At 39.4% G+C, this 16,748-nt stretch overlaps 1 protein-coding gene and 1 long non-coding RNA gene across 5 annotated transcripts in view; one reads left to right on the top strand and one right to left on the bottom strand.

Annotated features, from left to right (window-relative positions):
• Positions 1-16,748, top strand: part of ptprub (protein tyrosine phosphatase receptor type Ub) — a 195,339-nt gene that overhangs the window by 157,313 nt on the left and 21,278 nt on the right. For all 4 annotated transcript variants that reach the window (XM_068323141.1, XM_068323143.1, XM_068323142.1 and 1 more), the window contains 4 exons: positions 1,076-1,192; positions 2,055-2,209; positions 2,824-2,959; positions 4,255-4,404. In XM_068323141.1, coding sequence (XP_068179242.1) covers positions 1,076-1,192; positions 2,055-2,209; positions 2,824-2,959; positions 4,255-4,404 — 558 coding nt within the window. The remainder of the gene's footprint in view (positions 1-1,075; positions 1,193-2,054; positions 2,210-2,823; positions 2,960-4,254; positions 4,405-16,748) is intronic.
• Positions 7,985-9,993, bottom strand: LOC137601120 (uncharacterized). Its single transcript, XR_011037031.1, has 2 exons — positions 9,034-9,993; positions 7,985-8,866 (listed from the first exon to the last, which is right to left on the bottom strand). It is a non-coding gene; the product is annotated as an uncharacterized lncRNA (long non-coding RNA).

The raw sequence follows: 16,748 nt of genomic DNA, 5'->3' as shown, positions 1-16,748 counted from the left end.
GTTTACCCTGGAAGAACTGTTATTTTCCAGCTCACATAAACACTTCTTGTATGCTCTAAACACCCAATCCTTTCATTCCAGGGATGAGAAATGTAATACTTCAGCAGATGGTTAAAATGACACCATTATTGTAGCTGCAGCCCTCCATCCAAATTGGTTCTCCATCCAAATATTTCCAGGAACGGTCCACAAATGAAGACTTGATTGTGTGGCTGAATCTAAATAACACCTACATTAACAAAAAAAAACAACAACCACAGCCTTTGTGCCTGGTGTTGTTAAAAATTGCTGCCCTCCTCTTCATTGTTTCCCATCATTATGTTATCATTGTGAATCTTTTCTTTGCCCTCTGAGATTAAATAAATGCAGAGCAGTATGCTGTTTTTGTTCTTTCACAATTGAAGTGTAACCTCTGTATGTTTTCAGCACATTCCATTTCACCGTATATTCTTCTGTCCTTCGTAAACCAAAGTAAAATACAGTAATTAATATTTTTATTACAAAGACTGTATTGCAAATCAAACTAATTGATTTTTACTGTCAAATCTCATTTTAGTAATTTTTCACATATTTTCACGAAAATCCTGTTATGAACATGCTATTATCATGATGGAAAGATTTTGATTACTCTCTTGCCAAAGGAAGAGCATAAAGAACAAACATTTGTTAAACTGGTTCATAATGTATTTGTTTTCTGATGGTGACATTCTAATAACGTTAGTACTCCAACAGTGTTGTTCAAAAGCAGAAAATTGACTCAGAGTGTGTTTTATGTAAATAATTGAGTGTCTTCCTTGAAACATATGAATGTTTATAGGTTAGAAAGGAAGGGGTGTTTACTTAAAAATGAATGTATTGTGGATGTTTATCTTGGGCATTTAGAATGAAAATTTCAAAACAATACACTGTGAATATTTCAAGTCATTTTTATTTGCTATTACTTTAGTTAGCAATTTCCACGTTGTGGGATTTGAGTTTACTGTTGTCATTAAGCTTCTTTACGCTCTGCTGAGAAAATTCCTTCGTATTATAGCCGACTGAGGGTTAACACTGTTATTTGACTACATTTAAACAGGTGAAATGCTGTAAATACTGGCCTGATGACAGCGAGATGTACGGTGACATCAAAATCATTCTGCTAAAGACAGAGACATTGGCTGAATACACAGTGCGCACCTTTGCCTTGGAGAGGGTAAGTCCATCACTCATTTGCATTTTATCTCTCCTCGTTTGCATTTCTCTGTACATGTTTAATTTTCTTGAAATTAGAGGTGGAACATTAATAGAGGATTAGATACTTGACAGGATTTAGAACTGATGCGTATGAGGGCCAAGTGTTAAATTGCGAGGAATTAAAACCAGTGGCAACGTGAATTCCCCTGTCGTCTTTCCACCATAGCTGTTACGCTGTTTTGCCCCTGATGTCCTCCATCCTGTCAGTCTCCTGGGGATCTCTCATCGGAAGAGCTCAATGCAGCGCTGCGGTGACAGCGGCGCAAACACAGCATTATCATCAGACTGTCTCAATCGCTCTCCATGGGCGCATGATGCTGCTTATTCAGATCAGCATGAATTTAAGAGCTGGTGACAGCTTGTTTTTCAAAACTCTTTCCCTTCTTTTTTTTTTTATGACCGTCTTCAACAGTCTTCGCTTTGCATCGCTTTATTTTTCTGTCATCACTGTACAGTGGAGGCAATTGCCATGTGACTGTAGCAGCCCCCCCTTGAAAGGAGAAGCCTCCCACCCCTCCCTGAGCTCCAGGAGCCTCAGTAATTCCTTTCAGTGTGTCTGTCACACTGTTGTTGCCTATTGCATGTGATGTCCAGAGGCCTTACTGTCCTAGAAGACCTAACACCCCATATAATTAATGTCCACGTTGTGCTCACGTCGAACACAAAAATCTGTCACATCCATCATGTAGGGGAAATGTCTCTGAACGGACGGTAACAGTCTTTGATGAAAAAGGGCCTGTGGCTACTGTGTTTAGGATGCAAGCCATATAAACATAGTGTGTTGCACGCAATGCTAATGTGTAGTGCGTTTCTGTTGACAGAGAGGATATTCAACTAAGCATGAGGTGCGTCAGTTCCACTTCACATCCTGGCCTGAACACGGGGTGCCTTTTCACGCCACTGGACTACTGGCCTTCATAAGACGAGTAAAAGCCTCTACGCCTCCTGATGCTGGCCCTGTGGTGGTTCACTGCAGGTAGCATGACAGTTGACAACTGAAGGCACTGTTAATATTGTGAAACCCAAACAAACGTAATGTTAAATTAATTCTTGTGAATAGACAGTTCTTCTCTTTTGGAGAATCAGAACCACCACAATCAGAGGTCGAGGTTCATTGATAGACAGAGGAAAACTAAGACAATGTTTACAGAGATATTAATTTCCTTGACAGAACCTCCTTAAGGGATCAATGGAGTTATACTCTACTCTAAACACAAACTCACATAGTTGGAACAAAGATGTGGGACACACGTCTCTATTTTATGCAGAATTCACACACCAACATCTTATTTCTGTGAATTGTATATAATTAACCAAGGTAAACATTTTTTTACTGGTGAGAAATTACTTAAGAAATTAAATGCTCATGGTAAACCTGGTTAAAGAAGGTCCATTATAAACATAATGCAACATTTCTCCTTCCTGGCAGATTATAGAGATCGTGATATTTGTTGCCATCCTGTAGCACACAGCTAACAACAACAACAATAATATGAGCTTTAATGTATTGTAACCTTACAGTTATCACTTATCAGACTTCATGTTTTGAGACTTCATGACTCCTAAAGAAAGGTGTTCTTTGTTTGTCAGTGTGGGAGCGGGACGCACCGGCTGCTACATTGTGTTGGATGTTATGTTGGACATGGCAGAGTGCGAAGGTGTGGTGGACATCTACAACTGCGTCAAAACTCTCTGCTCTCGACGCATCAACATGATCCAAACTGAGGTCAGATTAACTCTTTAGAAAGGAAACTTCTCCACATTCAACTCAAAGACAAACATCTTAAATATGTTTTACATGTACAGGTTTACCTCGGCTTAAGTTGTTTTGAGTTACATTGTTCTCTATTACAGTTTTCAGAAAGAATACATGGAAAAATACAAATCAAGTTTACGTCATTTTTCTTGACTTTACGTCTGTCTGCCACAAATATTGGAATCGTAAAATAACTAGGAAAACATTAAAAACACATAACATGTTACTGGACGAATAACAAGGGTAAAGACATACTATATATCATATTATTAGCACATAGCAACCCCCATGACCCGAAATACAGAGGAAGAGGCTGAAGACGAGACAGCGACATTGGGGACAGCGTTGTTTTTTCTGTTATATTAAAGCATAAAATTTAATTGTTTCTAAGCTTAAAATAGTAAGTAATAACTGAATATTATTGAAAATGCATTCATAAATGAAGTGCAGTACAGAACTAGGAATGTTATTTTCAGTTTAGCCTGGAGACAAGGGAATTCAATTTGTTTTTCGACTTACATTGCGTCTTCTGGAACCAGTTACAACATAAACCGAGGTATACCTGTATTCAGGATATGTCATTGATCATAATAAGGGAACCTTGCTCTTCATCAGCTTTTTAAACAGCTGTTTTCCTCGTTTGTTGTTCAGACATTCAAAGGTGGGGGGGGTATTGTGATCCCCCTGGGACTTAAGTAAAGGTCACTGCAATAGATTTAGAGAAATGACTCTCACGCTATCTCTCAGCGTGCTGCATAGGCACGTGCTGTTCTTTTAAGATCTAGAGATAATTTGCATATTTATCCTTTGTTATGTAAATAATACAAGACTTTGCTGTTTATTACATTTGTAGTTATTTGAAAGGCTGCTCTCATTAAATTTCAACTAGACGTTTGTGTGTTTAATTTTACATGGCTATATTTATTTATTCTAACAGCATTTATATACCACCAACACATTTATTTCAGTCGGATAGATGATAGAAAACCATCTTTTTACCTGCATCATTATACAATTTCCTCCGGGATCAATAAAGTATCTATCTATCCATCCATCCATCCATCCATCCATCCGTCCACCCATCCATCCATCCATCCATCCATCCATCCATCCATCTATGGAACTTATGACATTGGCACCTTTGAAATTTCTGATTAGCTGTTTACTGCCAAACAACATTTTCACTTGTTTTGTGAAACAGAAACAGCTTATTATCCTCCCACGTATGCACACCACTTAAGTATGTCCCCTGTCTGTCCATTCAGGAGCAGTATATCTTTATCCATGATGCCATCCTGGAGGCCTGTCTTTGTGGAGAGACAGCCATCTTGATGAATGAGTTTGCGGTCACTTACAAAGAGCTGCTCCGAGTGGATTCCCAGAGTAATTCCTCTCAGTTACGCGAGGAGTTTCAGGTCAGTCTGCTGGTGGTCAGCATCATAACCCTGCTCAATTTTTCAGTATAATCTCATGTATTTGATCTATATAGCTATTACATCTATGACCATGCAAACATACATTGTAACATTCGCATCCTTCATACAGCTTTTTGTATTTATAGGGTAGTTTACCAGGTATGTGCAGCATCATCCTCATTCTCATTTACTTTGATAGAACATAGAGGCCACCACACTATGACAGTTTAGTTTCAAGAAAATTCCACCAATAAGTATCAATACACCAAATCATATGACTACTTTATGTAGTTGTGATGCTAATTCTATTCTATTATTGATTCTATTCTTGCTACTTAATACAAACAGATATTGTGTGTGTGTGTGTGTGTGTGTGTGTGTGTGTGTGTGTGTGTGTGTGTGTGTGTGTGTGTGTGAACTAACTTATATTACCTTAGGGTGATTTCAGACCTGGATTAGACCAACGTTGTGGGGCCCAAAGACCTTAGGCACCCCAAAATGGTGGGCCCCACAAGGTTTTTCATTGCAAAAGGCTCAGGGGACACTCCTGATATGCCCCCTGCCTTTTTTTTGACATGTCCCATAAGGTAGCAAAAGTTGGGTACAGGTGTGTGTGCATTTTCACCCTGGTGGTAGGAAATGGTACTGCATCGCACACACACTCCAGGAAGTGTGTATCCCAACTTCCTGCAAGAGCAGGAAAAGCAGGAAGTGCTGCTGAGCTGCATATATGGACATATTTTTTCAATGCCATTGTGTTTAATCCAACTCTACAGCAAATGTTAATGTTAGATAATGTTAGCTAATGCTAACGGTAGCTAACGCCAACATTAATGCTAACGCTAGCTAACGAGCGTTAGCTAGCGCTAGCGTTAGCGTTAAATAACGTTAGCTAGCGTTAGCGTTAGCTAGCGTTAGCGTTAGCTAGAAATAGCTAACATTAGTATTAGCTTTTATTGCTAACTGCTGGTCATAATGATGATAGTTAAATGACATAAAAATAAACAGATGGATGGATATTTCAGTAGAAATGTAGAGATGGATGGGTGGAAAGATGGATGGATTTCAATAGAACGCTCATGCAAATGTTTTAACCACAATACATGGATCTCTTGTTTGTGCTTTATGTTAGCTAGCTACAAGCTAGTGTTAGCACTCTATTGTTAACTGCTGGTCTTGATGATCATTGGATGGATGGATGAATGGATGGATGGATTGATAGATGGATGGATGATAGATAAACAGAAGATGGATGAATGGATGGATGACATTTGTACATTGATAGTTTTTCTATGCCATTGTGTTTAATCCAACTCTGAAGCAAATGTTAATGTTAGCTAATGTTGACTAACGTTAGCTAGCGTTAGCATTAGCTTGTATTGCTAACTGCTGGTCATGATGATGATTGTTAAATGACAATGATAGACAGATGGATGGATTGATGGATGGATATTTCAATAAACCTCTGCAGCACATGTTTAACCACAACTTCAAATGGATCTATTGCCTGTGCTTCAGAGCTTTTTAGCTAGCTACAAGCTAAGGTTGGCTCGCTTTCTTTTGTTAACTGCCGGGCATGATGATCATGATTTTTAAAACACATACATGGATGGATGAATGGATTATAGATAAATGGGCAGATGATAGATAGATGGGTGGATAGCTGGTTGAATGTTTCATTAGAACTCTCATGAAAAGGTTTTCATTTTAATTTAAAAAAAAAAGTTTTTATTAAGTGTATTAATCCCCAAAGGGAAATTAAGACTCCACTCTACACACAGGTTAGTAGTTACATGCATCTAAATAGTGTGTACAGGCCTGTAACACACACAAGGGGCCTTTGGGCATGCAGGTGAGAGGGAGGTAGAGTGGCGGGCAGCTCCGTCGTGGTGCGCATCCAATGCGCAACTTCTAAGATGATGGCGCCTTGCTCAAAGGCACCTCAGCAGTGCTCCAGACGTGAGCTAACACCTCCCACCATCAGCTCACACTTTGGGTGTTTTTGGGCACGAGCGGGAATCTGAACCCCCATCTCAGAACATTGGACGACCCGCTCTACCGCTTGCTTTACCACTGAGCAACTGCTGCCCCAAAACCACAATACATGGATCTCTTGCTTATGCTTTAGAGCAGCGGTCCCCAACCTTTTTTGCGCCACTGACCGGTTTCATCTAAGACAATATTTTCACAGACCGGTCTTCATTTGCTCGATAATTGTTAATGTTGCCAGGACAACTGTTGTCTAATAATAAATCCTCCGCAGTGGTTTTATATAAAATGCAGACATTGTTGAAACAGACACAGACCAATGGATGGATAGATGGATAGATAGATGATAAATAAACAAAAATGTTGAAATGCTAGTTTCACCGAGCCTTTGTATGCTATTGAGGGTCATTAGCATGAGACACATCACCTGGGTTAATCTGCTGAGACAATCTTTTTTGGAGTTTCGAAAGGACCTGATTGTAAATAGGCGCACAGCCTATCTGTGAACCGCGCGCAGCCTATCTGTCTCCCTAAAGTGGTGTTACAGAAAGTCAGTCGGGCAACGCGAGAGGGGACATGGGGAGAAAGACAAACGCTGCAGGTACATTAATGGTTAGAAGTTATAATTTTGCTGTTTCAATATTTAAAACTTTCTTAACTTGTTAAACTAGTGTCAACTTATAAGAGCTCACAACCAGCGCCAGAAAATGAAAGTTATTAAAGGACAGTAAAGTTAATTTTAAATGACATATATGTTATTTATCATAATGAAAAATAGAAGAAAAAATAAATTTTAAATGTGTAGCATCATCAGTTTGGTCAAAAAAGCTTAAAATCTGCACCGCAGCAGCTTCGGCATTCAGTGGTCACGTGGGCGTCACTGGGGCCGAACATAGCTTAGCGGCCATAAGAAACAATACAATCCACGTCGCGGTTAACTCCAAAAATATCATGATTACCTGCGCAGTGAACAGTTGTGTCAACAGAACAGCAAAAAGACGCGAAGACAAGGACCTGTCGTTCTTTAGAATACCTTCTGGGAAGGTATCGCGCTAAAAATGCTAATGCGCTAGCCCATCAATGAGATTGTACATATTATGATAGCATTGAGCTAACTGCATTTATTACTATTGGACTGTGTGGAATGAATAACAACTCTAGTTGTTATTCATTCCACAGTGAATTTATTCGAAAGTCGCGTCTGTTGTGTCAAGTCTGTTGACACAACCGTTCACCATGCAGGTAACCATGATATTTTTGGAGTTAATCGCGACGTGGATTGCATTGTTTCTTATGGCTGCTAAGCTATGTTTGGCCCCAGTGACGTATGACGCCCACGTGACCACTGAATGCGGAAGCTGCTGCAGTGCAGATTTTAAGCTTTTTTTGACCAAACGGATGATGATACAGATATAAAAAATGTTCTTCTATTTTTCATAATGATGAATAACATATATGTCACTTAAAATTAACTTTACTGTCCCTTTAAGTGATGGGAATTCCAGCTCTTTTTTTGTTGCTTTCATCAATATATTATACCAATAATATAAAATTATAATGTAAAATTATGTACAAATGAATTATTAATGTAAAAATCTCGTTATACTTTTTATTTATATATGTTTATTATATAAGTATGCCTTTATTTTTTTCACTCTACAGTGCACTTTAAATGAATTTAAACTTAAAACTTATTTTATATAAAACAAATCGACAGTCAAACAACACAGAATCCCTTAAAAACTCGTAACACAACAAAATATAAATGAAAATATGTAAAACAAAAGAAAAAGATCAGCATCCAAATAATGTGTTTAGTGAAGATTGGCATTCAGAAACACCATGTGTGTCCGCTTTGAGGGACTGATTCGGCTTCTTCTGTCAGTCATGATCTGCCTGGTTTTGGAGAAAATTCTCTGGGAGGGAAATGACGTTGCACCAATGCACAGTCTCCATGTCATCACGTGTGTGAGGTGTGGGCAAAGTGAAGCCTTGTTTCCCCACCAGTTTAGTGGATCTGCACGTAACTGGCAAAGGGGCTCCTCAAGGTAGGGTCTCACTTCCAGTATTGCATCTGCTGAAGGCTTCCTTCTTGTAGTGTCTTCACTTGCTCTTTCTTCAAAGAATCTCCAAACAGCAGATGCTTGTGGCCCCTCTTGCTCATCCTCTGCTCCATCTTGGCCCCCTGGAAGTGGAGCTGGCTGGTTGAACCTTGCTGCTGCTGCAGTTATTCTCTGAATAGCTTCATCAACTGCTTTAGTGTCATTGAAGGTCAGTTTCTTGAATCTTGGATAAAGAATGTTGGTTTCTGACAGAACAGTGTTATATTCCATTCTATGGAACTTTCTGTCCATGGATGCACAGGGAGCCTCTACTAGCTCTTTCACATGCTGTGGTTACGCTGGTCTGGTTCTGAGCTGTCACTCTCTGCAGAACCCTGCGCAGGATTAACATTTTGGAGGCTGTAACATAGCTGAAAAAGAATAAACAATGGGTGTTAATATTACGCTTTGTTTTATGTGCAGGTGTATTAAAATTATTTCATGTATACTCAGCCTTTTATTCCAGTAATGCAACAACAATTACTACTACTAATAATAATAATACTAATAATAATGTAACAACATTTGTATACTGCACCTGTCTGCACTGATCTCCACAGCGACCTCCTCAAATTGCTCCAGAACAGTGCATGCCTCCTGCAGTACCTCCCATTCCTCTTGGCTCGGAGGATCGACCGGTACATTGATAACAGCTAGGTTAGAGATGACTGCATCCTTGGACTCCAGAATCCGTTTTATCATATGAAAGGTGGAGTTCCACCTTATCATACAATCTTCTCTGAGCTTCAGCTCAGGCATGTCCATCTGTCGTTGTGTTATTTTGAGCCTGTGTGTGGCTGTTGTGCTCCTGTGGAAATATTCCACTATTGACTTTCTCCACAGCAGGCTTCATCACCTTCAGAGCATCTCTCACAATCAGGTTAATTGTGTGTGCAAGACATTTCATAATTGTGCTGGGTTCATTTCAGGGTTTTAACTGCTTTGGTTATGTTCGCTGCATTGTCAATAACACAACCACCTACTTTGTTGATAACATTCCACTCTTTTGCCACTCTGAGCAGTTCCCCTGCTAAGTTCTCAGATGTGTGTCTGTCACTGAACTCAAAACAATTCAGAAGGCAGGACACCATTTTATCGTCTTCAATAAAATGACAGGTAACTGACGAGAAGGATGTGAGGGTTCAGGATGTCCAGCTGTTGGTTGTTAGAGAGGGCTTTATTAACCCTCTCTTGCAGGGATGATTTTTTTGAGAGAGGGTTTTCATGCTTGGAATGTTGTACACGTGATCTCTTCTTGGTGTATTCTATTGATTAGTCATGCGCTACAATTTTGTAATGTCCTAGAATTCAAATTCTTTATTTGGGGGCCTTTAGCAGGTATGAGATTAAAATGTGATTAATTAGATTAATTACAAATCCTGGTATTAATGAGATTATTTTTGTAATCGCCTGACAGCACTACTTTTTACCGTGTTTAGGAATATCCTTGTCCCTCCCTGTTGCTCCTCTGTCTGGCCTCCCCTGACTCTGCTGTCCTGACCTGCGGTGTGGAGCTGCCGCCGCCCCTCCCCCACCCCCGCTCCCCCGCCCTCCGCTGTGAGAGACTGGCGGTCACTTCTGAGTGTGAGCTGACAGCGGGAGATGTCACTGAATGCAGGAAGGCCCCTTGTGTCTCTGAGTGTTACGGGCCTGTATGCATAACACCAGAACTAATAGTGGGGTCTATACTGTGCTACTAATAATTTTCCTACAGGGATTAATAAAGTATATAAATTTACTTTATTAATCCTGGGCAGAAATTATCTACTATCTGCTGTCATACAATCACAGAATTTACAATATTACACAGACCACAAGACCGCGTTTAACTTGTGAGCATACATTCAGAGGTCATGTAGCTGTTGGGCTATCAGACCTGGTTTCCCTCCTGAACTCCTTCATGTATTCAAGGCGTCAATGTGGCTGCAGGGAGCCAGTCCGCTGTCACGTGATCAGTGTGGCTGCAGGGAGCCAGTCCGCTGTCACGTGATCAGTGTGGCTGCAGGGAGCCGGTCCGCTGTCACGTGATCAGTGTGGCTGCAGGGAGACAGTCCCCTGACACGTGACAGGCACGTGACGCTCAGACGCGCGCGACTGCCGGCGCTGCCAGTCAACTCCTCAGACGTCCGCATCTCATTAGAGTCACGGAGAGAAGTTGGATGAAGAGCAGCGGACACGGAAGTTCTGTTTCTGTTGTGGCTGAAAGCACATTCCTGTGGTGAAATCCGAGGTAAGTGTGTTAATACGTCACGAATCTAACATGGCTTTAACAGAAAGTTGTCAGACAGGCGATGCGTCACTGCACGGTTTTTGACAGCAAGAATAATAACCAGTACTGATGCTAGTTTTTGTGCGCGATGAGTGTATGTACCCGTGTGCGTAAATCACGTTTTAAAAGTTTTTGTGTGTGGTATTTGGTCGTATATGTGTGTAATTACACATTATTTTTGACTGATAGCCAGAATAATACAAATATTAATGCTATTTTTATATATTTAACCTGCGTGCACGTGTCGTGCACGTATATGCTAGCATGCATGTAACGCTCGTTTTGGAAGGCGTGTCAACGTAGCTCACACTCATCCAGAGTCTGAGGCTGATGTTCAGGTGACTGATCCTACTGGATACATCTGTAGTGTCTTGGAGATATGCAGAAAGTGATTGTAGTAATTTAATTTACTGACTTGAGGCCGTATGCAATGTTAGTGATGCATTCAGGGTGTTTGGATACTGTCCATTTGTGTGTGATACAGCCCATCATACAAACTGCAGAAATGTAAATTTGAGTTTGTGGTGATTTCAGAATGGTTGATTCAGCAACCCTTCTACATGCATGTTTTTACCCCAAAGGAGCACTTCTCAACTTACGAATGCTTTTTGAATGACATCATTTGATTATATATATAGCTGACTTTTCTCTAACTGTACTTTGAGTTACAGTGCAGTTTTGGGAAAAAATAAAATATTCATTTTGCTTTAAATTGTGGTTTTGGGTGAATACAGATGCTCTGGTGACAACAATAGAATTTGTAGATGATGTGGCATTTTGCTTGTGAGAAGCATTGAGGTGGAAATTCCTATAAAAGTATATTGATCTTTGCTTGACAAAATGGATATGAGCAATCAACAAGAACATGTATTGCCTTCTCTTTTGGGGGATAAGTAGAAATGTTTATCAGGGAATGTACTATATCTGGTTATGGGTTGAGTGAATCCAGTTCTGAATATTGATCTATTGAAGCTGGAATGTGTTTACATTTGTGTCTCCCTGTGTGTGCACCTTGACAAAACAGATATTTAACCATTATAAAGGACAGTGCCTGTAAAGTTCTTTTGATGAGGGCCAGGTATACTTTGGTATACCTGTAACATAATAAAAATTGGGACAAACTGAAAAAAATGTAATACATAACTGGCCTAGAAGCATCAAATGTTCAGGGTGTGCCATGTGGAGCAAACAAATGTTTGGTGAGGTGCTGACCATGTGGAGCAACCTACTGAAATAATTAGGACTTAAATTGGATGTTGTAGTGTACGCGTTGTAATACAAGGTCATGTTGATATAAAAAATGTTCAAATGAATTAGAATACACTAAACTAATAGTAATGAATGTAGGAGATTGGAAAAAATTGTGGTAAGGACAGGCTGGCTCTATCACAGTACCTTAAAATTTGTGCAACTTCCAAGTATACATCAACATGACTATTCCAGATGATTATGAACTATGATTATGAATATGTCTTTAAATCAGTTATTAGTTTGGAAGGATGTTGTTTGTGTTGTTGGATACATTTGAAACAATTTAACAATATTTTCACAGAGGCCTAATGTCAACAAGGAGAACCAGGATTAGGGCCTGCAGATGATGCAAAATCATACATTCTGTCTGCGAGGGACAAACCAGCATTTATTGAATGACATATTGACGCCAATAAAGGTACAGGGCATTATTTGGGTGCACAATACACTGTTATAAAGTTGATATTTAGGATGCATAGCAAAAACATATCTTTGGGAACAAACTTCATTTCAACTGCTAATTATTCAATGTAAAATAATTAAGTTCTTTACCTTACAGTCATATTTCTAGTTCTGTCTACACTCACCTCTATGCATTTACACACTCATGTGTCCCTGGTCTTGTCCTTGTGGGGTCTTGAAATCCTGGACACACAGTTTTCTCTTTTGTTGCAGCCAGTTAACTTTACACACTCCGTTTCTAGTCTTATCCTTGTGGGGCCCTTCCGTCTGTAACTTATAATATATTACTTTATAAACAATTGGCAACACCTGTCAACAACCAAGTCAAGTCATTACTGTCATAAAATAGCACTTTATTAAGTATTAGAGGTTTGACATGGCTATGTTGAATGTAACCCATGTTACTCCTTCATTTGTTGTTTTATTTCCTTGTTCCTCAGGTATAGACTGAACAATGCTGTTATTTTTGAGTTTACATGTCATTTCAGAAGCTGCTTTCACTTGAACTAGTGCTTTTAAGACAGAAATATCTACAAATAGCAGGTTTTATCTTTACCAGCTTGCAAACGATTGTTTTGATCTGAATTCACAGGTGATAAACAAGCAGCCTCCCATTCCAACATCCGCACCAGAGATGGTACCCTTGGATCTACAATCTCAGACTGATTACATCAGCGCCTGTGACAGCATACAGGTAAAGTAGCAATGCTGAAGCCATCATTCCCAGTTATTTTAACTTGTACATTAACCAGAATAAGAAGGGCTAGTGCTGCTTGTGTTTCACTAATGGTTACTGCCTGGATTTGTGTCCTATTTGAAGTAACAAACTTGACCTTAGTCATATTTCTAGTTCTGTCTACATTCACCTCTATGCATTTACACACTCATGTGTCCCTGGTCTTGTCCTTGTGGGGTCTTGAAATCCTGGACACACAGTTTTCTCTTTTGTTGCAGCCAGTTAACTTTACACACTCCGTTTCTAGTCTTATCCTTGTGGGGCCCTTCCGTCTGTAACTTATAATATATTACTTTATAAACAATTGGCAACACCTGTCAACAACCAAGTCAAGTCATTACTGTCATAAAATAGCACTTTATTAAGTATTAGAGGTTTGACATGGCTATGTTGAATGTAACCCATGTTACTCTTTCATTTGTTGTTTTATTTCCTTGTTCCTCTAGCATAGACTGAACAATGCTGTTATTTTTGAGTTCACATGTCATTTCAGAAGCTGCTTTCACTCGAACTAGTGCTTTTAACACAGAAATATCTACAAATAGCAGGTTTTATCTTTACCAGCTTGCAAACGATTGTTTTGATCTGAATTCACAGGTGATAAACAAGCAGCCTCCCATTCCACCAGCCGCACCTGAAATTGGTACCCTTGGATCTACAATCTCAGACTGATTACATCAGCGCCTGTGACAACAAACAGGTAAAGTAGCAATGCAGAAGCCATCATTCCCAGTTATTTTAACTTGTACATTAACCAGAATAAGAAGGGCTAGTGCTGCTTGTGTTTCACTAATGGTTACTGTCTGGATTTGTGTCCTATTTGATGTAACAGACTTGACCTTAGTCATATTTCTAGTTCTGTCTACATTCACCTCTATGCATTTACACACTCATGTGTCCCTGGTCTTGTCCTTGTGGGGTCTTGAAATCCTGGACACACAGTTTTCTCTTTTGTTGCAGCCAGTTAACTTTACACACTCCGTTTCTAGTCTTATCCTTGTGGGGCCCTTCCGTCTGTAACTTATAATATATTACTTTATAAACAATTGGCAACACCTGTCAACAACCAAGTCAAGTCATTACTGTCATAAAATAGCACTTTATTAAGTATTAGAGATTTGACATGGCTATGTTGAATGTAACCCATGTTACTCCTTCATTTGTTGTTTTATTTCCTTGTTCCACTAGTATAGACTGAACAATGCTGTTATTTTTGAGTTTACATGTCATTTCAGAAGCTGCTTTCACTTGAACTAGTGCTTTTAAGACAGAAATATCTACAAATAGCAGGTTTTATCTTTACCAGCTTGCAAACGATTGTTTTGATCTGAATTCACAGGTGATAAACAAGCAGCCTCCCATTCCAACATCCGCACCAGAGATGGTACCCTTGGATCTACAATCTCAGACTGATTACATCAGCGCCTGTGACAGCATACAGGTAAAGTAGCAATGCTGAAGCCATCATTCCCAGTTATTTTAACTTGTACATTAACCAGAATAAGAAGGGCTAGTGCTGCTTGTGTTTCACTAATGGTTACTGCCTGGATTTGTGTCCTATTTGAAGTAACAGACTTGACCTTAGTCATATTTCTAGTTCTGTCTACATTCACTTCTATGCATTTACACACTCATGTGTCCCTGGTCTTGTCCTTGTGGGGTCTTGAAATCCTGGACACACAGTTTTCTCTTTTGTTGCAGCCAGTTAACTTTACACACTCCGTTTCTAGTCTTATCCTTGTGGGGCCCTTCCGTCTGTAACTTATAATATATTACTTTATAAACAATTGGCAACACCTGTCAACAACCAAGTCAAGTCATTACTGTCATAAAATAGCACTTTATTAAGTATTAGAGGTTTGACATGGCTATGTTGAATGTAACCCATGTTACTCCTTCATTTGTTGTTTTATTTCCTTGTTCCTCAGGTATAGACTGAACAATGCTGTTATTTTTGAGTTTACATGTCATTTCAGAAGCTGCTTTCACTTGAACTAGTGCTTTTAAGACAGAAATATCTACAAATAGCAGGTTTTATCTTTACCAGCTTGCAAACGATTGTTTTGATCTGAATTCACAGGTGATAAACAAGCAGCCTCCCATTCCAACATCCGCACCAGAGATGGTACCCTTGGATCTACAATCTCAGACTGATTACATCAGCGCCTGTGACAACAAACAGGTAAAGTAGCAATGCAGAAGCCATCATTCTCAGTTATTTTAACTTGTACATTAACCAGAATAAGAAGGGCTAGTGCTGCTTGTGTTTCACTAATGGTTACTGTCTGGATTTGTGTCCTATTTGAAGTAACAGACTTGACCTTAGTCATATTTCTAGTTCTGTCTACATTCACCTCTATGCATTTACACACTCATGTGTCCCTGGTCTTGTCCTTGTGGGGTCTTGAAATCCTGGACACACAGTTTTCTCTTTTGTTGCAGCCAGTTAACTTTACACACTCCGTTTCTAGTCTTATCCTTGTGGGGCCCTTCCGTCTGTAACTTATAATATATTACTTTATAAACAATTGGCAACACCTGTCAACAACCAAGTCAAGTCATTACTGTCATAAAATAGCACTTTATTAAGTATTAGAGGTTTGACATGGCTATGTTGAATGTAACCCATGTTACTCCTTCATTTGTTGTTTTATTTCCTTGTTCCTCAGGTATAGACTGAACAATGCTGTTATTTTTGAGTTTACATGTCATTTCAGAAGCTGCTTTCACTTGAACTAGTGCTTTTAAGACAGAAATATCTACAAATAGCAGGTTTTATCTTTACCAGCTTGCAAACGATTGTTTTGATCTGAATTCACAGGTGATAAACAAGCAGCCTCCCATTCCAACATCCGCACCAGAGATGGTACCCTTGGATCTACAATCTCAGACTGATTACATCAGCGCCTGTGACAACAAACAGGTAAAGTAGCAATGCAGAAGCCATCATTCTCAGTTATTTTAACTTGTACATTAACCAGAATAAGAAGGGCTAGTGCTGCTTGTGTTTCACTAATGGTTACTGCCTGGATTTGTGTCCTATTTGAAGTAACAGACTTGACCTTAGTCATATTTCTAGTTCTGTCTACATTCACCTCTATGCATTTACACACTCATGTGTCCCTGGTCTTGTCCTTGTGGGGTCTTGAAATCCTGGACACACAGTTTTCTCTTTTGTTGCAGCCAGTTAACTTTACACACTCCGTTTCTAGTCTTATCCTTGTGGGGCCCTTCCGTCTGTAACGTATAATATATTACTTTATAAACAATTTGCAACACCTGTCAACAACCAAGTCAAGTCATTACTGTCATAAAATAGCACTTTATTAAGTATTAGAGGTTTGACATGGCTATGTTGAATGTAACCCATGTTACTCCTTCATTTGTTGTTTTATTTCCTTGTTCCTCTGGAATAGACTGAACAATGCTGTTATTTTTGAGTTTACATGTCATTTCAGAAGCTGCTTTCACTTGAACTAGTGCTTTTAAGACAGAAATATCTACAAATAGCAGGTTTTATGTTTACCAGCTTGCA

This window comes from Antennarius striatus, chromosome 9 (genome assembly GCF_040054535.1).
Source record: "Antennarius striatus isolate MH-2024 chromosome 9, ASM4005453v1, whole genome shotgun sequence".
In the NCBI taxonomy this organism is placed as follows: Eukaryota; Metazoa; Chordata; class Actinopteri; order Lophiiformes; family Antennariidae; genus Antennarius; species Antennarius striatus.
The sequence above is the reverse complement of the archived record's forward strand: the minus strand, read 5'-3'. Positions and strand labels throughout refer to the sequence as shown.